Genomic DNA, 27,289 nt, shown 5'->3' with positions numbered 1-27,289 from the left:
TCACCTCTTTGAGTCATTCAGTTATTTGCTGGAGCAAAACTTCCTGTTGTCATCCTTTAACCTTCATGCTTTTCATTGTTGCTATCATCTCCTCACCTCTGTCAGTTTAGTTTATCATCACCCTTAAGTAGCCCATTGTTGCTTCTTACCTTCCCATTCAGACATGCTTACTGTTATGACTCTTACCTCGTTGCCTCAGGCCTGACTGGATCTGTGAGAGACTTTTGTTGTTGCTGCAGTCAGAGGCTTGGCAGGCTTTACTGTTTCCTCATGGTGGGTTTTATATTTTACAGATTGTTTGTTTTTCTACATTAAAGAGAAACTATAAATTTCCATTTCAGATATTTACGCCTGAGAGCTTTTGGAGAGTAGAGCTTTCGGCTGCTTCTGGGCAATAATTTCTGTATTTGAGCTGATATGATGAACAGATGATGACTCAATGATTTCAGTACAAAATCAGATGTTTTCTATTTTGTTTTTTTTTTAAACCTAGTATTAGAAAACTTACCATTCAAAAATATGTCACAACAAAGGTGTAACACTCCCTCTGTAGAGGATTTTCTGTATGTAAAGTTCTGCTGTTTGCATTTGGTGTCACGTGTAAAACATTTCAACTTGCTGGCATTATATCTTGTAATTAGGATCAGATCATATAATCCGGGAGGATTCTTAGATGAATCCACTTAGTCCACAAAAATATGGCCATGTGGAGTTCAGGGAACTCAAAATCTCATGTTTGACCACAGATAAAAATTAATAGGATATCAGAAGCCTTCAAAAGGATAACAATTATCCTTTCAGGTTTGTAGGGTAAAATGAACAAAGGATCTCTTAGATTTGTTCCTCTTTGTGTCTTTTCAGTTTTGTCAAACAGAATAGGTAAAGAATAGGTTTTCAGAAATATTAAATTGGACAGATCACTAGATAAAATACAAAACTTTGCCTGTGATGCATTTGGCCTAGTTTGATCAAAATGAATATGTAGTTTTTATCAATCATTTCAAAGTTAGGAGTAAATATGCCTGCAAATCGAATTTCTGTCCTCTCTGCTCCCGCTCTACATCCTCCGTGGACCTTCCTCTCATTTACAAACCGCACACTCTGTCAAGCTGTCACTTCAGTCAAGACCGCCAAATAAAGACACGTTTTAGCCTCCATCTTCCAGCATCGCTCCTGCCCACAAAATGCAGCTAAATTAAATACAAATCAGCAAGCAAAACCACTCGATTCACATTCTCATTACATTCTACTTATTCTACTTGCAGTGATAAACCAAGAAAAGTTGAAAAAAAGTGGACAGCATCAACAGAGATCAGAGGGTTTTCACACCATTTTATTAGCAACAATGTGTCTATTAGTTATATATTAGAAACAAGGAAAGAAACATGATTGCTGTATTGTACCAAGTCTGAAAAAAGAACAAAAGAAAAAAGGATCATTAACGAAACACATAATTCAAATACTTAAACATAAAAGCAACACTGTAGTTGAATATACATTTAATAATAATAATAATAATAATAATAATAATAATAATAATAATAATAATAATAATAATAAAATAATAATAATAATAATAATAATGTAGTTTTTTTTTTATAATTCTTTATGGCACTACATTTCCTGTGCAAGTGTCTGATAGTTTCACTTTAAGAGATATGAGCACTGGGAATAATTGTGTGTGAGTGTGTGTCTGTCTCTGTGTAGACTTGTGACTTATGGCTGTCCTTGTGGGACCAGTTAGAGTTGTAGACCTTGGCATATTTTTTGCTGGTTTCACTTTTCTAACTTTGAAAGGGCTGTTGTTATAGCTGAGGCTTTGTTTTAGAGTAGCGATTGAAGTTTGAGCTTGGCTTCTAGTTGGTATGGTTATTATTATTATTAATATAATAATTGGCTCTGAAGTGCATCATGACTGTGTTTACAAAATGGCATGTGTGGCCTTGTGTTTCTGCACATGTTGTAATAGAAAAAACTTAAGACAAAAGTATGCACTGACTCACCCTTGAGTAAATAAATGTGTATGAAAATCAACTGAAAGACCAAAATAGAGAGAAGAGGGTACAACAGCATCTATTGTCTATTTGAGAAAAAATAGGCGCAGTTGTAAGAGTCCAAGAAGGACAATCTAATCAGCTTCAAGCCCCTCACGCATTCACCGGCCTTCTCTCTTTTGAAATCAAGCAGTAAATAATTTCAGTCATTAACTGTGTGTCTTCGGCCCATAAAATTCAGCTGCTGCTCCTTCGGTCAGAATATCAGCCCTCCAGCCAGGCCGGTCAGCCAAGCGCAGAAAATAAAAACAATCCCAAGCAGGATCTCACTGAGTACCTCAGAGCAAGAGCACATTTTCCTCAGTCCAACGGGTTGAGAGAGAGGAAAGAGACTGAAGCGTATGTTATGGCCTGTTAAATATTTATACATGTGCCTGTAAGGGCAAAACTTTGCTCAAGAATCCACAAATCAGATACAACACAAAGACTGAAGTGAAAAGTCCACAAACTTCAGTGAACAACTGCAACAGATATCACACTGAAAGTTGAAAATGATGTCCTAAAAGCTTTTCACTTCTTTGACTGTATCTACAGCTTGAGCATGTAAAAGAAACATTTACTAAATAGTGTTTGTCATTTAATCTGCTTGGGTCATTCTTTGCCTTTACTGGAATTTCTGGTAAAGTTGCACATGGCAAAATAAACCAGTCTCTTTACCGTTGATAATAAATATTCAAAATGTTATTGCAACCCACTTCTCATCTGGGTTAAATGTTAGTATGACAGATTGTGTTCAATTTAATTAAATACAAAGTCTTGTATAACAATTGACCACAATACACACTCATACACACATGCATGCCAGTAAACTCACATAAATTTTATGCACATAAATGCAATAACATGGTCTCCTTTGGCACCTAGTTCACCCCTGCTTGCAGGAACACCAAGGTTTTTCTCTTTTTGAGTGTAGAATACAGTATATACACTGTGTGTTGCCTGTAGATGCTCAGATTGACTAGTTTACTCTTAAATCTCTATGAAAGGATATGGAAAGAAAGTGGGAATTTCCATCTTCTCTGAGCCCTTTATGTCTTGAAATATTATGGCCTAAGATAAAACTATCAAAATGTGAGCGGGTGGCAGCTAAAACATGACGCCCCTCTTACTCTGTCCACTCGTCATGAGTCTACAATCTATATAATTTGGTGGTAAAGGAACAAGTAGATCATCCCATAATAATGTAGGGAACAACATCACCTCTTGCAGCTAGCTGTTTAAGAGAGAAGATCCCTACTGATTATGCCATTTTGATATGGTAATAATATGTAAGTTTTCAGGTCAGGGGAAGAAGGGTGCAAGAAGTGGGAATACACAGATTTTAAACCAGAAAACAAATGCCATTGGCTCTGTTAAAATATAGTAACTGAAACAAAACAAACTAAGTTTATATTCTTGATAACTTGACATTTTAAAACATTTTTAGTACACTTTATTGGCCCAAGTGTGAAGTCATGGACCTGAGCGTAGTACCTTTTAAAAAACTGTCCTGAGAGTCCTCCATTCTGCAAGTGGTGACTGGCAGAATGAGACCATAGACGAGACTAAACTCCTCAACAGACAGAAACACAGCCTGACTCAGGCGCAGTCGATACCAGATCATCCCAGTTCACTGAAGCATGAATTTACATTAGGCCCAAACTTCATCCAGCTAAACATCAGTGCTGATGCTACAGCTGCGTGTAAACATGTCCCTCATGGTAACTGACCGGGCAAGGTTTGGTTTACGGTAGTTTGAAATGTTTACAGGCACTGGCAGGTCCAGATCCTGCTGCTGGACACTGCGATAGCTGATCCGGTCACCTCCATTCCTCAACCCATCTGGCTGGTGGTGGAGCTGCGGCTGAGGAGGCTGGAGGTAGAAAGGCAGCTCATAGTGTGTACAAGATGGACAGAAGGTCTGTGAACGTGTCAGTTTTCTAGCCAGTGGAGGGGTGGAGAAAAGGGCAGGGCCATTTGGGATGGAGGAGGCGGCGGCTGTTGCCGCCACAATGTTGTGATTGGAGTGAACTGGCGGGAGGCGGGATGTTACTGCAAAGTCTGGCTCCTCCTCCTCCGACTCAGACTCCTCCTTCTTACAGCAATAGTACTGTAGTGGGAGAGGGGAGAAAGCAGAGAATGAGAGCAGAAATGGCAGAAGAAGAAGAAAGGAAAGACAGGCATAAAAAGTACCAAACCACACTTAAATTAACTGTTTTATGAACTATGCTGTAATATTTTTGGATATTATACAGTAACAATTTCATTCTGTGATGATTTTGTTCTATTGTGTCTTAACAGTGTTAAAAGGCTTGACCTCACACTATACTTTTCAGGACGTTTGTGGTTCCTATATTTAACCTAGAAAACTAAATCTTTCAAATACATCTTGGCATGTTGCCATCAAAAATTAAGTTATCATTTTGGTATCACATTTAATTTAGCTGCAAATAATTAAATCATGAAAACCAGTGGCTAACAGATTCTTCTCATTTCTACTTTACTCTGTATCCTTATTTTCTAGTAATCTTGGTAAATGACTGCACTCATGTAGCACTTTTACCCCAAGAGCTTTGTGTAATGTAAAGCTCTTGCAAGTGAGATTCAAAGATTAGACTAAGCTATGCGGCAGTAATATGCCAGGCCTTTTTAGAACTTTTACATAGTATTGCCAGATATTATTTCAGTTAAGACAAATATTTTCCAAACATATTGTTTTACAGATTTGATTGAAATTTAGTGCAACAACTATGCTACCACAACTATCACAAATTAATATCAAACCAAATAGCTCCTTGAAATGTATAAATACTTCTTGTACATCCCAGTCTGCAGCATTAAACCAGTTAATGTCCTTTAATTGTTTTGGTCATCACTTTCTTCTCCATGTCTCCATTATTTGTGGACAGGTTTGATCATCAACAGCTCTGCTTACATTTAAACTATGTGATTAGTCAATAAAATATACATGGGAACTTTCTTTTGTAGTGTATCACATAATAAAAGTTAAGTTTTTAATAGCTGAAACTGAAACTTAAAGCATATGGGTTTGGACAAGAATATAGACTTCTTTGATGAAAATTTTATTATGATCCCTCAAGCTAAAATATACATATTTTATGTATTTAGACTGAGAAAATTGATCTAATCTCTGGTAACTACCAGTTAAAACCCCATCATTGTGAATATGGAGGCTAAAGGATAGGACTTTATTAGCTTCAAATATTTAAATGAAAAGCTACAGTATTTTACAAACTTGTTCAGACTGCTTCACTTTTTGCACACATTATCATCAATCTACAATCGATAATCTATAAAGGAAAAAGTTAATATTTTCTCTCAGGATGTTTTGCAAGAAGAAGATATCTCCAAAACTAGGCATTAAAAAACTAAGTATATGGACCCTTTGCTGAAGCAAAATTGTGTCAAAAAATCTCCACAGCCACAAAACATGTAGCCAAATATTGCAGTTGCTGGGCAGAGATTACTCAAAAATTAACAAACCTCTATGTTAAAAGATAATCTACAATAGAAATGAGAAGAATTTGAGAGAAATAATCTCAACAAAACTAAAAGAAAAAAAGATAAAAAAAAAATTTTTGATCCAAAAATGAATCTTTTAGAAACTAAACAATGCCTCACTTCAGGTGAAATTTCTATACGAATCCATCCATTTTAAATTCCTTAAAACTAAGTAACTAATCTCTGCATATATGAAGACAGTTGATTTCAGCTTCTTTTAGGATTCCTCTTTTTAACCTAACTTGGAGCTGAAAAAAATCCAAAACAGACATCAAACTCAGGGCTTCAACACAGTAGTCCACATATTAAGTGTTTATCCCAACCACACACACTCAAACAGTGGTGCAAACAACAGGGGCAATGTAGGGCCAATATCTTGCCCAAGGAAAGTGACATAAAGACTGGCAAAGCCAGAGATCAAATCACTGATGATCACTCCACCTTCTGAGTCAGAGCTGCCCCATCTGTGAGTAACCAGGCATGAAGCATTGACCCAGAACCTAACAGTTTCTTATACAAAGCCACAGAATCCCCTCAGGAAACGTGTGTTAGTATTACAACTGTGTCAACAGGATATCATGGAAGAGGAGCTTGAAGAAAATTATTTCATCAGTCTGTTTACAATTAGCCAACTAACACTAAGAATGCAAAAAAAAGATGATGCTCTCATGAGGTAAGTAAGATTCTTTTATCATGCATAAGGGGAATTATGTGGTAAACCTATGATGTCACTCACAGTAAAGGTAAATGGGAAAATGAAGTACCAGAACAGACAGACAGAGATCCTAGATTGGGTGATTGGCTATTGCCTATTTAATAGTGCAAAAGTGAGGAAGTCTGAATGCTTTCTAATACTTTCTAAGCAACTGCTACAAATTGCATTTCTTTAAAAAAAAAACTTTTTTGAGCCCTTATACTAAGTATAAAATTTACCTGCTGCTTTATTTGATGTGTTTCTGCTATGTTAGTGTTAAAATGCCTGCAATCTAAAACAAGGTCATATTAGCTTTGGAACAAATCACTGCAAATTACTGACGTTTGTGGAGATTTTTATTGCTTATCTTCAGTCAATATTAAAGATTTCCTTATAAATGCAATCGTATGGCTACAGATAACAAGGGCAACATAAGGTCAGAAGTGAAATGAAAAATTTTAGAAAATGTCTCTTTCAAGTAGAAAGCTGAGAGTGAGGAGACTGATAGTTGAGATGAGGAATAAATTACAGTCAGAGTGCAGATAGTTACTTCAGTGGATATGTGTTAACTTAATAATATTTCTGTGTTGATGTGGTGTTTTCTATTCTTCATCAATGATGCAGTAGTCTCATTGGTTAAGAGATATTCATACTGTTTTTTCAACTGTTAGCTGTGCAGCACAAACTTAGTCCTTGAAGCTAACTGTTATTTTTGCACTTATTTTCTTTAGACATATTAAAAATAAGAGGCATTTACTTTATGATTGAATTTTAATTGATTTCCAACTGGTAGACATAGGGTTGCATGTTTCCAGTGTTTGCACCATGCTATTTGCCTGTTGAGCTTAGCCTTACAATGTATTTAATACACAGATACAAAAAAAGATATTATTCTTTTCATCAGTTCTTACAAAGATTAAAAAGTCACTTATAAAAATTTTGAAAAAATCCTATAAAGAACTGACTTGAGCATTAGATGAAGTTGAGAATTAGTTTCAGATATCTGTGTTCCAAAATTAGTTGGTGATGGCAAGGGCAAACAGGGAAATTATTATAGGGGAAACAGAAACAACCTCACATGCTATTATAGTAATCCGCAAACTGCAGAAATACTCCCCTGTGGTGCTATTAGTGTAAACTAACTGGAGGTTGCCAAGCATGAAAACACGAGCAATCGATTTCACCCCATGTAATTTTCCATTTCGAGTTTCTTCTCACATTGTACAGAACACTTGGCCAAGGCCAGTTTTCTGAGCATGGACCTCACAAAATGGAACGCATAATGACTTTTTAAATAGTACCCCTGTGACTTCTTTACTAGGAAATTGAAAAAGTATAATACAACCACTGGGTGCACATATGAATAATGTCCTACACCAAAATACTAGATAATGGGTTCAAACTGGAGATACTAAAAGACTAAAGAACTGTTATAAAAGTTAAATCTGATTATTGAAGTTCTTTAATCAGTTATTTTAAAGTATTTGTGATTGCAGGTGTGTTTTATTAAACATAGAGCTTGAATAATATATACATACAGCCACATCACAATCTGTTTGTGATCTTTCTCTGATTTTTACTTAGAACATTTGCACTGTTTTAGCCATGTTAGTGGGAGCTGCATGGATGGTAAGCTCAGTCTGCAAAGACATCTTGCCCAACAAACAGTGACCTCCCCAGCGATTCATATTTCTGCCTTTTAGGCAAAATATAACAAATAACTAAGGATTGGAATGAAATATGGTACAGAAAAACATTAATTCTATGTTGTTTGGAGTTCCCAAAAACTGTGGCTAGCTTGATCCGCATCAGTCCAAATTCAAATGCTTTGAATAGTAATATTAGATACCTTCAAAGCGAATACTATTTAGTTACCATTACCCTCAGCTTGTCATGGTTTATGGTTTTGGGTTCTGACTTTGTGTTTAGTTTTGGTCATGTTTCTAGTTTTTGTTCTTGGTTGTTTGGAGTTCAGGGCTTAGTTTTGTGTTTTTTTGGTTTCTGTTCGTTAGTGCACCTTGTCTGATTACTCATGCATGTCACCTGTGTTTAATTTATCAGTCTGTGTATTTAAGTCCTGGGTTTTCAGTTAATCCTTGTCAGATCCTTAATTTGGTTTATCCCTGTTGTGTGTGGTTCCCTGTCTTAAGTTTTGGTAAATAAACCCTTTACCTGCACGATTCTGCCTCCTGCCTAATTCTGCCTGCACTTGGTTCGTCACCTCTGCCGCCATACGTGACACAGCTATAATGTATCTGTAGTGTTTATTAATAAATGGTGGCATGCCAATATTTTAAGATGTTAAATTCAATAATTATTATACCTGAATAAAATGTGTATGTTTGGATTTATTATGCTGCTAATTTCTACTCCAGTAGAATTCATTGCAAGAGACATAATTTTTTGGAGCTTATTGGATCACATTGGGGCTGTTATTGTCAATCAGCTTATGCAGAACTCTTAAGGAAACTTAAAAAACAGTGTCTATCATTTTCCAAAACCTGTGTATATACTGCTTTTTCATGCACCGTATTTTGAGTACAGCTGTATTTGTATTCAGAGGATTTAGAGGATTGCACAGCTTGACAGCGTGCAGCTTTACACTTTGAAAGGCCCCATTTGGTCACAGATTTAAAATAGTCTGTCAACTAAATGTTGAATGCAAACTCACCTGCAGCCTACAGTAGCACAGTACTGCAATGATAAGGAGTAATATAACAGTAGCAAGAATTCCACCAGTGATGACCACTGTCCCGGCTGTCATTCGAATGGCTCTCCATCAACACCCTACAAGGAACAAGAGGAGGGAAAGAAGGGAGGAAAAGAACAGAGAAAACATGTTAAGTGAAGGGAAGGGCATGGGTGAAAGGAGAAACAGAAGAAGAATAGGCGCCCACTTCATCAGTACAGTAGCTTCATTAAGTAGTTTATAACTGTGTGTCATCTCAGCAGCACTTATTGAATCAGCCAAGCAGCTAGGAAGCATGTAATAGAATCATCCTAAAAGTGCTGTTCATAATATAGACGGGATCTCGGAGTGGAACACAATCTTTGAGGGAGGGGAAAATCAGCGATCAGCAGCAGGATGGCAATAAAGATGAGATGCAGGCATGACAGGAGAGCAAAGAGGCAGTGAGAGAGATGAATGAACATAGACGGGAAGAGATGAAACCGAGACAGAGGATGCATGGAAATGAAACACAGCGGAGATGGTGAGAATGAAGACAGGATGAGGACAAAGAGAAATGGGAATGGCTGACAAATAGAGATGAAGCAATGACAAAATTTTGCGCAAAACTTGTGTCTTAAAATCTTGCATTCTTGTGAACTAATGACAATGAAACTAGATAGTTTGTTGAATACGTATTACCTGACTGTCAGTAAATAGATAAAATGTTAGAGGTCCTCATACTCATGAGGTAAAATAAGTCAGACCTATAATAAAACTGCATTACTGCCTGACTTAAATGCATCTGAAGACAATTTCATCATGAAAGTTTAAACCAATGGGATATCAGTCAAGGAAAGAAAAAGGTCTCCAAAATATTTAAAATGTTTCTGTACATCAAAAATAAGCCCAGAAAAAGAAGAACAAACCTACCTAAAAATGCAGGGAGCTGATCAAACTAGACAAAAGGAAACAGTCATGTTGTGTTGGAGGTCACAACAAAGATAAGTGGAGTTGCTAACCCCCAACCTTCAGCCAAACTTCATCAAGCTTTCAGCGAGTACATTTACTGTCAGGTTAGGCCATGTAAACATCTTACCAAAAGTCACAAATTACCTTTAGAAAAAACAGAAGAAAACAAGAACACAAGCATTCAGCTATTTGTATAATGGACTTTACAAATAATACTACATTTTTGCTCCAACTACCTCTTCTATTATAGCTTTTATAGCTGGTCATTCCTCAGCAACTGTTTAACTGAATGAAGAATCAATACCTCCACTAACCTTCCTGGAACCAAAATTTAATTCTTTATGACAAGGGTGTCAAACATATGGTTCATTGGCCAAAACTGGCACAATCTGGCCTGTGGCACAAATTTTGCAAATGTGAAAATTACTTATAAGACATTAACTACTAATTGTTAATAAAAGTAACTACAGTTTCTAATTTATCCACTGGAGGTTGCATTTTCTAATTTGAAACAGAATACATTTACATGGCAGGGTACAGCTTCTTAGATATTTTTAATCCTATGTCTTATTTTTTAACTTTTTAAACAGTTTTTACTACAGTTTATATAATGAGGTGAGTCAGGATACACAAGTGGTAATGCGCATGAGAATGGTAAAGACACCTCACATAACTTTCCATCTTTTAAACTCAGTGTTCCTGATCAAACCAAACTGTGACATGGATACATCTGTAAAGAAAAGGAGCCCAAAATAATACAAAAATAAAAAAGGTAAAAAATTTAAAAATATAGTTTTCTTTTTCCTTTAAAGAAAACTGGTTTCTAAAAAAAAAATGCAGATAAATCACAAGCAGAGCTGTGTCATTAAAATCCTTAAAATATCCTTTATTTAGTGATGTGATTTTCTTTTCTCTAAAAAAGGTAAAGCTGCCATTTATCCTTCTTTCTTTGGTTGTTATCAATATTGCACAAATATTGGTTGCATGATTGCACTGTATTTACCACACATTTGTGAGGAAACAGACCCCCAGATCTGTCATTCATTTAAATAACACTGTTATATCTGAAACATGACAGATGTGGGCTGGGACCTTTTCTCCTTTTGTTACATCCACAATGTCAAAGGATCACAACAACATAGAGCTTTATGAATAATTGTCTGAAACCTAAAATAAGCTAACAAGCCTGTTGCTAAGCTGTGACTCAATGGTGAGAGTCATTATCAACAGCCAGAACACTGCAGTATGGGCACATGTTTTCAAGATCAAACCAAACTGTTACATGGACACACCCAAAAAGAAAAGGAACACAAAAGGAAAAAGATTTATTAAAAATATTACACAAAATATTGATCAGAACAGCATAAACTGTTTGCAACCCCCCAAAAAATAGAACAACAACAAAATGGTATTAAGGTCATATTCAATTTATTGTGACCTTCTAACCTGTTTAGCTCTAAATCATCAAATCATCTAAAGCTGATTTACTTGCCTAAACCATATAAACATCCAGTGCAACACAATATAAATCAGACATACCCTACAGCAGTAGAGTGGATCCGACCATGTATACCATAGATATCTGACTTGACTACAAACACAACAGTACTGCCCTTCTTTCAAGCTGGAACACAGCTGGACTCTAATCCAATCTCTGGGCAGCAGAGTCCAACAAACAAATCAATATGAAAGAGCGAGTCGAACAGAAAGTTCCAGCATCAGAGCTTCTAGTTAAATTGAGAAAAAAATGTAGTAAGTTGAGGACATTTTGCAGGTCATAACAAGATGAGATAATGTTTATGCTTTATCAGTGTAATACACTAGAAGCTTCTACATCTAATATTCATTTACTACATAAGTTACAGGTTTGCTCTTACTTATGAGCTTTAAACTGCATTATCGTAGTGATTATTTTCACAGTTTGTGCATATTTATTTTACCCTTTTATTACCTGCAACTTTACTGTTTTGGTTCATTCTATATGCTGTGATCGTTGTTGTTTCAGGCAGCTGTTTGCAATACTTATTGCCTTCTTCTTTTTCTGCAACAACCGGCACACAAACTGAGTGACGAGGAGGTGAACAAAGTGTGACATTAAGCAGCTGAGGACCCATATGTTTCTTTTCAAAGTTAGAAAGGAACAAAGAAGAAAGAAAAATGAATATTACCAGGCATTAAATTAATAGACACACAGCTCAAGATGGATGCTGAGGTTTCTTTATGCCAGCTTTGATTTAAGAGAAACAGAGCAGGTTTATTTTTGAGCTTGAGTCCAGACAGAATCATGACCAAAACAAATGATCCAAGTGAGCAAGAGGAATTGTGTATCCACATTTGAGTGGGCAATACAAACTCTTAGGCTTGTTAGGATTGATGATGCTTATACGCCCTTTTGGAAATATACTTTGAGAGCAACTACAACTAAGAGCAGAGCTTCGACTATTCAGTGTGTTGCTGTGACAGGACAAGTCGTGTTGCTGCCATCAACTTCAACATGAACTATTTTTTTTTCTTGAAGGTTTGTGCACCTTTAAATTGTTACATTAATTTCTTATAGATTTTCACTACTTATGTTTACTTTGATGACAGATACAGACTTCCTCAGTATGGGTTGTCCAGTCTCACAAATACTGTAATAGGTCTAAAACTGTCACACTGGCTATAACTTGCGGCATGGTGATGTGCATTAAGAGTCATGGAGGATATCAATGTAACAAAAGTGGTGTCACTGGCCATTTTAAAACTGCTTTTAGCATTTAGATTCAAAATTAGAGGTGTACTCAATTTTGTTTCAGTGATTTCTGGGTCATCTAAACTATGTGTCAGGTACTGTGTGTCCACCGTTGTTGAATGGAGTTTCTTTTTCCGGACATGTATTTTAATGGATTTTCCCTGAAAACTTTGTTTTTGTACGTCATGAAAATAAATAGCTCCTATCAAAATGCAGTACTAACAGACACAAATACTCTTTTGTCCCTGCAGCCATTGCCCTATTGAACAAGTAGCTCTATTTTTTTATTTATTAATTTATTATTTTTATTATAGTCCTTTTAAATATTTATTGTTATTTGTGTGTTTGTGACTGATTGTTTTTCCTGCTGGCTGTACAACAAATTACCCTCACGGGATAATAAAGATTCCTTGAGCTTACTTGTCAACTTTACAATGAGAGGTGATATAATATTTTATATTACTCAGTTCTGATATACTCTTTCTCAAAAAGATTATTTACAAAAGACAACACTTTGACATCTATATACAGTCTGACAGAGTTTTTTTAGACTAGAGATGAGGAAATGGTTCACAAGCTCAGGTGCTCAATTGTCAAAATAGCTGGAATAAAACAAAAGGTGTGTATGCATGATCTGAACACTCAAATATTCACATGCAGACTGAGTAGAACCTAAATACTGATTTTCATCTCTCAAAACTTTACAATAACTCCATGGAAACGTTGTACTGCTGTGTTAAGTCTGCTGCTGTGTGAAAACACACACCCACATACAAGTGGCCTTAGTCACTAAGCAGGCTGAGGTGGCAATGTGCACTTTGGGTGCCATTAATCAGATCAGTGTGTGAGGGATGGATTGCAGCAAGGTGAGGAGCAGTGTTAATTATTCAACCACATGCACACAAACACACATAAATGTGTAGCCCAGACTCAGCTGTGAAACAGCACCAGAGAAAGGAAAACCTGTCTAGTCAGCTCCTTTTACTGGGATTTGTCCATAGGAACAACTGTTAGGAGCAAAAGAAGAACAGCAGCAGGTACAAGCAGATGCAAACTCACACAAACATGCACATGCAGTAATTTAAGTAGTAGCTAACATGTTCAGACAGTGGGCTTTGGAATAAATTGCCACGCTTCAATGAAACATGGCAGGGATCACAGCAGAGGTCTTGCTCGGAATAATGGCTGTTGACAGGCTTTTGGTTCAGTGGGAAAGAAGTACACAGTAGGTGGTGGATTGGAGTCACACACAAGAGACCATAATGCATCAGATGAGCAATGGGAAGAGTCCTGTTACAATGGTGGCTGTCAAAGAGTGACTTCATACAGCAGACAGACTTTAAAGAACACAAAGACATGGCACATATGCACAGAGGGCCTCTCAATGAAATGACAAAAGCCCAGCTGATCTGAGAGTCAGGTGTTTTTTTTTAAAAATACATTTTTATGTCAGCAACTACTAATGATTCTCATAACTCAACTTATGTTTCAGTTTGTATGAAAATCAACACAATGACCACTACTTATAGATATTCATCAAAATGCAACTGATAGCGTAGCTTGTCTCCGATTACTCTTTTACCCCTTAACTAAACAATTAATTACCACTCAACTTTCATTCTGATTTCTGTTATGCACTATTTATATCTAGGATCACTCATCTATTTAATATACTTCACTGCTACTTCTGTGCATCAACTTGTTCTCTTGTGACATAAGACTGTTATAAGCCTGTTTCTGTCTCAGTGGCCATTTTTTAAGAAATCTTGCAGCACAAATCTCTTAACAAAATAATAGCTAAATGTTGGTTACATAGATCATGGATACACTATTATCTTTACAGCTGGTGCCCCCTACTATAGGCTAATTATGCATCCATTTTGCCTTCTGTCTCTTCTGTCAGTATGATATTGACCTTTGTCTTATCTTATGTCACTTTCTCCCTTTCTTTTACTCATGTCCTCAAATAAAGTCCTCCTGCAGTTCTTTGCTAAATCAGCCATAGTCCATGTTCAAAACAGCCAGTGTGTTGATATCCAGTTGCTGGAGTGTTTTTTTGTCAGGTAATAAAAATGTTGTGAAGATCGGTTTCTCGATGTTGGGACACTGCAGGGCATAAACTGCTCCAGGAATGTGCATAACGAATGTCAGAGCCATATCAAAATGAGTCAGAAGCACAGAGTTTTAAGATTGGAAACCTGTGTAGTGTTGTTTTAAATGTGGAACTAAACTGGGGAGGCAATTAGCTTAGTTTAGTAAAAGGACTGAAAACACACACTTGTTGTTTACTTATAAATATTTATAATGACTTAAATTCTTAAGATTAACCTATGATTTACTGTACAAACAATTGAGACATGTGTTTTTGAATTTTTAGGTAGCAGTGCTGGTAGGCATACCTTAACTTTGGCCAGTACCACAGTGGCTGTTTTGTACTTCAGCTGACTTTATGCTAAACTGAGAAAATCAACTTCTGATTCTAGTTCCACCACCACAAATTTTATATGTGAAAGTTTTTTGGAAGGTCTATGTTGAAAAAATAAATCTATGTTGAAGAAAGAGCTGCACAAAGTCTGATAAACTGTCATAGGTAATGTGACTTGATATGGCATCAATTTTAGCTGAGGGCTACTGGAAAATGAAAAAGAAAATACTGTGCTGAAAATCTAATTCAGGCTCAGAGTGAACTGTTGTCAAATTGAATTGGGGGTAATGTGGCACCTGGTATTTAAACAGGAAGAAGAGAACTTGAAATGCACAATGATATCTCTTGGTCTGCTGCATGAATTAGAAGAAAAAAGTTCAATAAATAAGTTTATTCCAAACTAAGTTGCTTTTGCTCAGTGGCAAGGGTCCATTTCTCTTCAGCAAAAGAATGGATGTTTAAATCCTAAATCACACAATATTAAATGATACCTAATTTTAAGCAAGGATTATGAAGTCAGCATGGCAACACATCCAGAATTCAAACAACAGTGATGTGTTTGCACCTGTGTAAATCCCCAGCACAGATAAGAACAGCTCACAGAATATTGATTAATGAATAATTTACATGAATAAAGACTAAACTAATCAAAAAAGGCTCATTGCAAACAGTAATACAAATCCAAAAACCTCCATATATCCATCATTTGTTCTGCAAGACTGAGGAAAACATTTGTTTAATGACCACACAAATTCTTTAAGCCTTTTCATATACGCCTTAGCAACATTACACTGTCTGGCTGGACTGACCCTGACTGTATTACTCGACTCTCCCTTTCTGGCTCACTGTGTTCTAGCAGATCATTTCACTAATTCTCTGTATCCCTGCACCCATCTCCAAGAATACTGATGCAAATGTAGCTATACCCTCAGGGAAATCTCTCCCACCTCATCCCTGTAATAAAAGCCACCGACCATTTTAGCAAACTCCTAACCCTGACCTTATAGTGGGAAGGAGAATTCAGGGTTGTGGGCGGAAGATAAAAACAGGACCAGGAATGATCACTGGTTGCCATAAATACAATCGTTTTCATCCATCCCATGTGTCCCTGGACTGCTTGGGAAACATTTCTGTAATTAGTGCCTCCATTGTGAATGATATATCATAAAAATGGCTTTTAGCTTGTATGAATATAGGACTAAATGGTGACCTGGGGGGTTCTTCATTTAATTATACAGCTCACTAAATGGTCTCTCATTCATCTGAATGACCTTGATTATGTTCTTCCAGTTGAAATTGCAGGCGGATTTAAGATGCTCTGCTTTAACTTTAAATGTGCATGCTAGCAATACAGTAGAGCATGACTGCCTTTCCTTGTCTATACCATACATTGTTTTTAAATAAAGATCTTTTTAGACATTTCACTCGAATCTCAGTCTATTTGACTGAATAGATTTAATTTGAAAGTCATAGTGTCTTGCCAAAGTGTCACAGAAGTAATAACATAAAAACACAGCAAAACACCTTCATGCATTTAAAAGCCTCATCATCATCTGCAGTATTTCTTAAAAAAAAAAAAACACTGAATTGTGTCTTTTTTTAATATGCTATATATAAGATATTTTATTGTTAAATTATATTTTTTTTCTTTTAATTTTGGTAAATTACAAGTCAGTTTAACCAAATCTGTAAACAGCCACCTTTTAATTTCCCCATTTAGCCATAAATATTATGATAAATATTATGTACTTTAGCATGTTTAACCAATATTGACTAAAACCCTCATCTGTATTCACCATGCCCATGCCCAACCAGTTCTCACACGTTCAACAGACATTTTACAAAACACAGAAGAAGAGCGGAAGCTTCTCAAAGCTTATCGGGAGTACTTTATGTGCCACTCTGGGAACAGACCTTGTTACATCTAGTTAAAAACAAAAAGCTAAATTAAAGCATATCTCCTGTTGACAACGTATGGTGTATGAAAGCAGATAGATCGCTATGTCTGCACTTTCAATGAGGATATCCATGCGGTTCAAAAGAAAAACTATAGTCTTCCTCTTTTTCTCTTTTTACATTATCTGATACATTGTCTGAAAAGTACTGTATGACATCTACCTATCTGTCAGTTTGACACCCCCCTCCCAAAGAACTAAATCTATGAAAAGATTTAATTTCCAAATCATTTCAGAATAATTGCATATAATCACATTTTGTCAATCTGCCAATGTACTTCCTGCTCCTCCCCACTGCCATACCATGGTCTACCCTCTGCTGTGCAAATAATACCACTGGTCTGCGTGCGACAGGCTATAATCTTGGCACCAGCAGGGGCTGAAGTGGGATCAGAGATATTTCGGTTCTCTGAACTTCACTGCTGATGAATAGAGGAAAACTTGCTGTAAAACTCCCAAAACTTAGATAACAAGCTTCTCTTTATGAAAAAGGAAAATACAGAGTTTTTCCTTTTTTCTTTTTCTTTTTTTTTCTTTAGTCACAAGCTACAGAGGTTTCTGGAGTCATTTCAAAACATCTATGGAGAGAGGAATCAAAGCCTCAGTCAAGACTATTATATTACATGCATAAGTACATTTACATAAGTATTGTTGAAGTAGGGATACATCTTAGTTTGTGTCTGTGAATACATCACCAGCTGCAGGAATAACACTACTTATTCTGACAAGTGGCTCAAGCAGCTCTCTAAAGCCTATTCTAAAATCATAAGTAGTGATTGCACTCAGCACCGCATGAATACAACAGACAAGAGCTGTACAACCTGACAGCATCTCCAGTTCCAGTAATGTTCAGAAAAATATGCTGTTTTATGGCAGAATATCATTCAGTCAAGAGACATTTATGCAAACTCTCCATGAATTCTTTCTTCTTACATATTATATAAAATCAATGACAAAAAATAGCTGCCATACGCTCTGCAATCCATAACTTATGCATTCAGGTGGGTCTATTTTATACTCTACTCTGGATATGATAAATAAATCTAATAAATTCAGCTCATTGTGTGCCACTGCCACTCTGCTGGTTTGTCAGTCAAACCTGAATCTATAGCAACAGAGGAAACAGTTTGCAGTAACACTCACAGGCGCATTAGGACACAAAAGTGAGAAAACTGTCAGCCGTGCAAACACAATGAGCAGCACATATTGTGCCAAGTCTACTTTAATGATAGATGAGTACATTACTTGAAAACACTCAAAACTGTAATCAAAGGATATACACTGCTTGTACACATGCACACATGCAACCTTTCCCTCTGGCAACATGGTCTGTTCAGGATATTACACTGCCTTGGAATAAATGTAATTCCTTTCCCCATTCCTTAATTAGAAAAGACACCATTAAATTTGCATTTGCTCCTTTGACTCGACAATGAGAAGTCGAATCTTTGTCTTCCCTTGCTTTTCCACTTCTTCTGTCAGCGTGTAGTGTAGATTATTAAGCTCTGGATTTGGAACTGGTTAGGTTGGGTTTGCTGGTAAAAATAAAAACACAGCATTTAAAGGCTGGTAACTGATATTTATGGCATAGGCTAGTGTTCAAATCATAATGTAAATCAACTGCTGCCAGCAAGAAAAGCATCCATCTTTCTACTGGTCATTTTAGCTTTCATCTATATTTTGTTGTTGACCTACCTTTTTAGCTTAGCTTTTAGCTGAATTTTCATTTTATCTTTTTTAAACTACTTATTATTTTACTTTATCATGTCCTTTATTTAGAAACTTGTGGTTTTAAAACCCTTTCAATTCTGTTTTTTATGGCTTTGTTTAACACTTATTCATGAGCTCCTTTACCTAAACTTTCATACTTGTTGCTCTTATTTATTCTTATCGTTTTTAGGTTTATTTGTTTTTCTACCTTTAACATTTTTAACTCCAGTGTTTTTTTCATGGAGATCCTCCATGCCGGGAGTTTTACCTGCTTGGTCTGCAGGATTGCTGCCATGGGGATGGCTCTTGTCTGGGTGGCTGAGGGCCCTGCACTGCAGCCCTAATGGCTGGGTGTGTGTGTGTGTGTGTGTGTGTGTGTGTGTGTGTGTGTGTGTGTGTGTGTGTGTGTGTGTGTGTGTGTGTGAGAGAGAGAGAGAGAGAGAGAGAGAGAGAGAGAGAGAGAGAGAGAGAGAGAGAGAGAGAGAGAGAGAAAGAGAGAGAGAAAGAGTAGGTGTGTGTTTTTATTATTTTATATTCCTTTCAATTTGCAAACATTGTTGTTTTATGTGCTTTTTTATGTAAAGCACTTTGTGCTACTTGTGTATGAAAAGTGCTTTACAAATAAAGTTTGATTTGATTTGATTTGTTTGCTACGGTCCGTACAAACAAGCAAGGTCACCCACTCTATATGACAAACTGTCATCTTTTCAAGCAAAAGTTTGCGGTGAACAGAAAGAATACACCCACGTCTACTAGTTCAGGCTTTGTGTCTTGAGAGCGTGGGTGAAACAAGTATCATTAGGTGACAGTGGAATTTTCTTTTTGGCATGGCTGCACCTGTGGCATCGCACTTTTCACTAACCTACAACATTTCTCTTTCATATGCCCTCAACAGCCTGCAGAGGATATTAAAAATTAAATAAATAAATACATCATTTAAAAATGGCAGCATCTGTGTGGTCATTTGTATAAGAGTTGAGTGAGAGGGATGAGAGTGAAGCAAGCCTTTTTTTTCAGATGCAGTCCTGGGCATCTTTTTAATTCAAGGACATGTAACCTGATCATAATGTCGCTATACTAAATAATGTATATTTCATCTGATGTTTCATCGAAATGTATGAATTAAAATGCACCATGCAGTTTATAAGGGACACACATACAGACACACACATACACCTGGCCAGATGCCAGAATAAATGAAGCAAAACAAGAGGTGGTGCAGTGAAGGTCAAGTCATATTACAGCATCTTAACATGGCTATCGCAGCGCTCACCATAACATAACCTCAAAGAAGAGAAGAGAAGAGAAGAGAAGAGAAGAGAAGAGAAGAGAAGAGAAGAGAAGAGAAGAGAAGAGGTGTACTTGATGAAAAGCAAGTCATCAACCTCGTCTCAGCAGGTGTGGCAGAGGTAATACAGACAACTCTTCCTGGAAAAAAAAATTGTAATATTACACTACTGGCATGCCAATGATACACCCATCTTCCAACTGTAGCTCACTGCAAGTCATAAATTGGCTCAGATGATGGAAAATACCATTTTACATGCACAGAGTTGAGGTTCACACAATGCACATTCACTAAAAAGGAAACTACTCGTAAAAACTATAAGTATAAATTGCTACTATTTTTTTCATTTGTCAGTGTGATTCCGTGTTTTTATTATGTTAAATTGTTTAACTTCACAACTACAGAATCATCAGCTATCAAAATACTCTCTGTAATACTCTCTTCATTTGCTTGAGCTTTGTAAGAGCTGATATTTTAACTCAAAAAGAAAACTACTCAGTTATTCATCCATTTACTATTCCCTGTCATATAAGAAGTAGGATACACCCTGGATGGGTCACCAGCCAATCACTGAGGATGCAAAGAGGCAAACATTCACTGTCACACTTGTACTCAATTGAAATAACTAAAAACCTAACAAGCCATATTTGGACAGTGGGCGGAAGCCAGAGTGTCTACAGAATAGCACTGGGAGAACATGGAAACTTCATACCAAAAGGCCCCAGCTGAGACTCACACAGGTAACCTTCTTGCTATGAGGAAACAATACTAACCACCACACCACTCTGCAGCCAGGATGTGAATTCATGTACAGTCTTAATCAGAATTTGACCTGGTTGTCTTCAGTGTGACACATGCAAACCAATGTACTCTTCGCTTCTTTACACTGCTTTGAACTTCTTTCATTGAGGAGAAGGAGCTCTGTATTTGTCAGGCTTCTCCATAATTGTATGTGTAGCTCTTTAATTAAAAGATCAATGTTAACGCAGAAGGTGGAAAAAAGAATTAAAGTTTGGAGAACAAGAATGGATTATGTGGACATGAGAAAAACAGAAAGTAAACTGGGAAATTAGCATGAGTAAATATAGCAGTGTGAAAAAAAACCATTAGGCAAGTAAAGATACAGAGATAAAGGAGAAGAAAATGAGGGAAAAAGAAAATAAAAAAGAAAAGGCAGCACACGGAGGGTAGCTTTGTTAAGACTGATGCACAAAAAGAAAAGTAAAGATGGTTCATGAAAGTGTGTTCAAAGCCCAAAGCTGATGATTGTTCGATTGTAACTGCTAACGGTCAGCAATGGTCTGAACTGGTCTTCAGTTACTATGGCAACATGGCTATTAGGGACTGACATTTTACCATTACACTTTCCATTTCTGAGTGGGTGGTTTGTGATTAAAAGCAACCCCTTCTGAACCAACTTTCTGCAACTCACTCATGCTAATCTTTAAGTTAACAAAAACAGACCCACAGTGCAGTCAGGTAGAGGCAGAGAAGAGAAATAAGAAACAGCCCTCTGAAAAGAGGGATTTATGAATTAAAGACTTTTGTTGTTCTCAGCTCCTGTGGCAGACTTTACTGATCTCCTTTGTTCTTCATTTTCTTTTTGTTACATCACTTTCCAAAAGGAGGCTGCTGACATTTGCATTTTTTTTTTTATCTCAGATTGAACATTACACTGCTGAGCCATGTGTTCCAATGACAAGCATTCAGGCTTTGAAAAGATGCTTTGGACCATGAAGTTGGTGATGTGAATGCTCCTTGAAAGGAATGCTGTGTATTATAATCCAAATTGTAAACACACTGAGCCATATGCTTTCTGCTGTGATGGTTGGAGTATATTAAAATAAACAACACTGCAAACCACGTGTGGACAAGCCAACTGTGCAAACCATAAGGAAAAACTGAATGTTTGTAGAGTATGAAGGATTTTTTTGGTTTTTGGTAGATTTAGTCTCCTACTGAGACATTAGAGTCCAGTGCTAATTTGAAAACAGATTATTACTGGGTTTCAGCTCAGCCCAGTTCTATATTAAAATCTAGAATAGCTACAAAGGCACAAAGAGTGATTTAACTGAAGTTTCTCAATGCAGATTTGAGTCCTGGCTCGAGCCCTTTGCAGCATGTCATCCTCTTCTCTCACTGCTGCCTTTCTTGTCAAGCATCTTTCAAATAAAGGTCACTAGGGCCAAAAAAATCCTTTATTCTTGGGGCCAGATGCATCACTTCGGCTTTAAGTTGACAGCTCATTTTGTATAGCCTAATCTAGAGATACTATCCATTTCCTAGATCACCCAGAGTAGAATGATTATACTAAATTAATTTAATAATTATAATGACTATGAAGTTCATCTTGGGGAAAAATGTATTTAACTTTAATCTAACAATCTCTGTTTATGATATTAATTGAAAGACATATTCCCACCCTTTAAATCATATGTGCCTGAAAATTAACAAACACACAGTAATAAAAATACCTTCTATGAGATTCAACAAACGTAGGACACTGAAGAAAAGAAGGTGTTTATTCTACCTCTGTTTCTCCCCACACTCTTCTTGTTCTCTGTCTCAGACACCCTCATCCTTCCTCCACTCTTTGGAATGAGCTTCAGTCTTTTTTACAATCACTCAGTGGGATGAGGCCATCCCACCAATGGCTTCTCTGCACACACATGCTCGTGCTTGGATACATGTGCTGGCCACGGTCTGAGCACATCTGTGATGTGTGAGTATGTCAGGGGTGTAGCCCTGGTGCCAAGAGGGAGGGGAAGAGAGATGGGTGGAGGAAGGGAGGAGCGGGCAGTGACTGTTTAACATGATCAGTGAGGAGCCATGTTCCCTTCCCCCAAGCTTCAATCCATCCACTCTCCTGTAGATATAACAACCAAAGCAGATTCACATGATTCACCCTCCCAGTGGTGCATTCTAAAGGCAATTAAGCTGATATCTGGGTTTACTTAAATACCTGCAAAATTGCATTCACCTTTAATTACTCTACCACTGTTGAAACCTTTGCTCCTGCTCTCTGCCTCTCTCAGCCTGTTGGATATGCATTTTTTCAACACCCTTCCGAATAATTTTTTCATCTTTTAAATCTTCTTTTTCATCTTATACTTCTGCTTGTTCTTAAGCTGCCTCCTTCCCTTCACTGTCATGTTGTAAAGAATGAGAGGCAGAGCAGCAGCAGGTATAAGAAACAGTGTCTCATATCATGCTAAAAGGGGGAGTTACATGTGTTAGTGTGTGTATATGTGTGCATGAGTATAACTGATCTCCCACTGGGACAAGATTGGTCTGAAGGGTCATTGAGGAAGTCGCCATGGGAACACAAGCCCCGCCTTATCTCTCATTGTTATAGGCATTATAAAACTACATTGTGTGTTGATTTTCTTTCTAGACTCTGTTATCTCTACATCATACAGACCTGCTGTGCATGAAGAGAATTTCACTGAAATGAAAAGTGATGAGAAGCCATACAGCAGTAGACTTTTAAGTTATCAGTCTAGGTCAGTTGGCAACCTTTGGTTTGCTTTTAGTCTGTCTGCTAAGATTTAACTAAGAGACAAGAGTCATGGCATAATAATCAATCACTTCAGATCATCTCTCTTAATGCTCTAACACAGTAAAGATTACTTCATCTCATTAATCCACCTTAACCATGTAACAGAGCCTGATCTTGCTCTAGCAACAAGTAGGGAAGATACAAGTATGTATTTTATGATTGGGCAAAAAGGAAATAATTTTACTACTAACAAAAATCAACTCTAGTTTCTTAAACTCTTAAAATGTATGTATTCCCTTTAACACTTGCAAAGTTCTCAGAGAGGAGAGGGGTTGATGCAATAACTATTTCCACATTACTTGTACATTTCAGAGACTACAAGGTAAAATATATTTCTTTGCCATGTATCTCCATAAGACAAGACCTGTAAAACCTCTAAGACAGCTCCACCAGTTAAGAGCAAATATTCTCTTTTATCACAAAAATTCTCAAAACTGTGCAAGCTGTAGTTTAGTCTTCCGATATTCACTTGTGGGCTGACATTGTAGCTAGTTAATAATCATCTCATCCACAACAGTGTTTCCAAAACACCCAGTGGGTGGTGGATTTTATCTTACGTTCCATCCTCTAACATGTGCTGTCATTTAAACTGCAAAGTGAAATGTTTGAGCTTTGCATAGCATTAGTACTGCTTGAGATGCATTACTCCCCTGCCTAAAAATATCTGCAGTGAGCAGTTTTGGATGTGACCGTGGCTAACAGTTGGTGACAGAAGCTGTGGCTGACAAGCCATGCTGTTTTGTCAGGATGTTGAAAGCCAGCCAGCAAGTGTTTCATTCAAAGAACGGAACCTGCCCCTTGCCTTTACCCTCGCTATCCCATCTGTCTATATTTATCAGTATCTGCTAATTCAGCCTATGTATCGCTTGTTAATGGTTCAATTAAAGCCTCTGAAAACACTTGTTTATTAAATGTGGGATATATGAGACAGAGTTCATATTTGGTGTGAATGAGAGAGATTTAAAAGCAGACTTCCCACCCTGTCACTTGGCAAGCGTGTGGTGCTGTCCATGGTGCTGAAATGTCTGTCTATCTATCTATCTATCTATCTATCTATCTATCTATCTATCTATCTATCTATCTATCTATCTATCTATCTATGAACATGCATGACTTAATAAGCAGATCTGAAATGTAAGAAAAACATAGAGTTCCTCCTCAAAGGGTCAGTCATTACCTTCAGAGATAAGAGGAACTCTGTGTGTCACATCTAGGGCAGTGGTGGCTTCGCGGAGCTAAGGTCCCGACCCCGGCTGGTAGCAGTTCTCAGGGCCACAATCTTGAGAGCAGTGACCAAATATTTTTTAAGCCGTTTCTTTTTAAAGAAAAGAGAAAATATACCTCCAAATGTCAATAAAGTAATGAACTAAATGGTGAAGAATCTGCAGTCCGTGCGGAATTAAGTCTTAACTGGGGTCAAATTAAAACCCACAGGGGCCTGATCCTCTTTAGTTGAAAGCAAAAAATAATACAAGACAGGAAAAAAATGTCCGTTGATATTCTTATTCTTTGCCTGAAGACCACTTTTCCTCGCACGTTCTTAAAAACTGAATGCAAAACATGTTCTGCGCAGATCCAGACTTGATTTTCTTTTGAAAAGGCAACTAAAAACACCCCCAAATGCGAAAAAAACGAGACGGGGTCCAGAAATAATGATAAAATCTCAGCAGATGTGCTTGGAGAAGACAGTCAGCGACGCATAGTTCCATCCACCGCTTGACTGGAGTTTGAACAGTACAGACTGGTGAACCGACGCTGTCCGCAAAATAAAGCACTCCTACGCAAACATCATCATGATCAGCAGCCTCGGCAGCATGTCTGTTGGAGGAGGAGACGGGATGAGAGAAAAAAATCTCGCCATCTCCTTTTCTACAACCACTTTTTCCACCGTGTGAGAAGATCGAGGTCAGATATTTGTTGTAATGATGCTCCAGGTTCCAATGCAGGAGCTTTTCTCCCGTTCCCTTTCTGTTCTCTTTATCATGCTATTTAACCACCTCCTCCCGCTTCAGTATTACTGCATGTGAGCTTGCTTTTCGATGTTGGTGAAAAGCGAGCTGACCAGTCGTGGAGGGCTACAAAGAGCCTGCAGGTGGCTAGTCCCAGAGAATAAAGACGTCTGTTTAGTTGGTGCACGGTTATTGGTTTTCCGTGTTAGGCCAGTTTATTCCTGATTCTTGCAGAGAAACGTGCGGCTAGCGCTGTGCGAAGACAAAAAAATGCGCTTTGAATCCAGAGGTGGCTCGGTGCCTGCACACCCAGTGAGTAAATGCAGCCTTGAGGGTACAGCATGGGAGATGGCGTATTAGTCACAGGCTCAGATTGGCTACGGATGCTAGAGAAAAGTGGTCTTTGGTTGAGATCTTTTGGAGAAACTTTCAAGCGAGCTGCTGATTTGTTCATAGAAAAATGTGGCCAAGAAATTCTAAATTCTGGAGGAGTGAGTTTTGTCAAATCAAGATCAAAAGTTTTGGGAAAAATAACAGAAAAAAAATCTACCAGCATGATGAACGAATGAGGAGAATCTATTCCTAGCAGACAACCTTTACTGTTTTCCACTATTACAATGAAGAACGTGCTGGAGCATTTATCATTAAGTCTCCCTCTTACAGAGAAGGGAGTAAATCATCCAAGCTATGTCCTTATACCACAGCCAAATCTATAAAGATAATTAAAAATTACACCTGTCCTCTGCACCAAGTTCAGCCAAGTTGGAAAATACAAAGTGGCCCTCCATCTGGATCAAAACCTTCTTTAAACTCCATTAGGATATTGACACAACTGTCCCTGGAAGGATACGTTTTCTTTTTATGTACTTCCCTCTGTCACATGTCATTTTACTCAGACTCCTATCTCAGCCTCTAGAGTACAAGATGTGCAAGGAAGTATCCACGGGATATAAAAGACTTTTTCCTATCTTCTGTGATGTGATCCAAGTGCCCATCTCTGTGCCACTATAGTCAACTTCTCAATATCAGCAATTTCACCACTCCCTCTCTCTCTCTCTCTCTCTTTTAAATTCTCAATTCTTCTGATTATCCAATTCAGCCTTCAATTGCTCGCTTGTTCTGTTCAGATCATATGAAAGGCACTTTCAGGAAATGTTAAGGGAAGCAATGTGAGTTTTTATTGCATTTAGAATTCAAACTCCCAGAAGTGGCGATTAGGGCACTTAAAATCTGTGGTGTTGAAAAATTTATATTAGAGAATGAGATGTTGGATTGGTCATGTGGAGGTGAGTTGTGCTTTTATGCTGTGTAAGTGTGTGTATGCACATGCAAGCAGGGTGACGTGAGCTGGACTGATTGGTCTGCTCACCTCACATTGACAGCTTTTCTTTATTTTTTGCTTAAAATAAAAGTAAAATTATACATTTGTTGTATTATCAGTGAGGAAGTGATCATAACTTTGCACAAAAATTTGTCAAGCACAACCTTTTTTGGGTTTACTGAACAGTCTGGAAAAAGTGGGTTAGTGCCTAAGGGTTCTAGACCCTTAGGTGCCTTGAACATCACATCATTACATGAATGTTTGAAGTTAGAAATTGCAGCTAGAGAGGGACAATGAAACTTCAGAAAGAAGTAATAACACAATGTTCCTTGAATGACAGAAAATCTGAGTTGTTAATTAAACATTCATCCTCATCTCAGTAAACTGGAGTTTTGCAGTTAGTGGCTCACCATGACTAACAGCTGCAAACTTGATAGACATGGGAGAGGAAGGTCAGGTCAC

The 27,289-nt window shown here is 37.4% G+C and overlaps 2 protein-coding genes across 4 annotated transcripts in view; one reads left to right on the top strand and one right to left on the bottom strand.

The window, feature by feature from the left end:
- Positions 1-1,311: 1,311 nt before the first annotated feature.
- fam163ba (family with sequence similarity 163 member B, genome duplicate a) lies at positions 1,312-25,793 on the bottom strand. Of its 3 annotated transcripts, XM_041970993.1 has the most exons (4): positions 11,429-11,478; positions 9,851-10,033; positions 8,921-9,036; positions 1,312-4,143 (listed from the first exon to the last, which is right to left on the bottom strand). In XM_041970993.1, the coding sequence occupies exons 3-4, from the start codon at positions 9,011-9,013 to the stop codon at positions 3,706-3,708; spliced, it is 531 nt and encodes a 176-aa protein (XP_041826927.1). In that variant the 5' UTR covers positions 9,014-9,036; positions 9,851-10,033; positions 11,429-11,478; the 3' UTR covers positions 1,312-3,705. The 3 variants fall into 3 exon arrangements, with proteins under 3 accessions (XP_041826927.1, XP_041826926.1, XP_041826928.1); XM_041970992.1 differs by lacking the exons at positions 9,851-10,033; positions 11,429-11,478 and adding an exon at positions 24,735-25,793; XM_041970994.1 differs by lacking the exon at positions 9,851-10,033 and having other exon boundaries at positions 11,429-11,474.
- dbh (dopamine beta-hydroxylase (dopamine beta-monooxygenase)) overlaps positions 25,764-27,289 on the top strand; it is a 17,258-nt gene continuing 15,732 nt past the window's right edge. Inside the window, exon 1 of the mRNA XM_041970995.1 lies at positions 25,764-25,818. The gene's annotated coding sequence lies outside the window, so the exon portion shown is untranslated. The remainder of the gene's footprint in view (positions 25,819-27,289) is intronic.

The sequence above is a fragment of the Melanotaenia boesemani genome, chromosome 19 (genome assembly GCF_017639745.1).
Source record: "Melanotaenia boesemani isolate fMelBoe1 chromosome 19, fMelBoe1.pri, whole genome shotgun sequence".
Classification (NCBI taxonomy): domain Eukaryota; kingdom Metazoa; phylum Chordata; class Actinopteri; order Atheriniformes; family Melanotaeniidae; genus Melanotaenia; species Melanotaenia boesemani.
This window is presented reverse-complemented; position numbering and strand designations above follow the sequence as displayed.

What these genes read in the sequence shown, in the direction of transcription:
- fam163ba (XM_041970992.1), bottom strand. Translation starts at nt 9,013, where the DNA reads ATGACAGCCGGGACAGTGGTCATCACTGGTGGAATTCTTGCTACTGTT. An exon ending in TGTGCTACTGTAGGCTGCAG is followed by an intron (nt 4,144 to 8,920) that starts GTGAGTTTGCAT and finishes CTCCCACTACAG; the next exon opens with TACTATTGCTGTAAGAAGGA.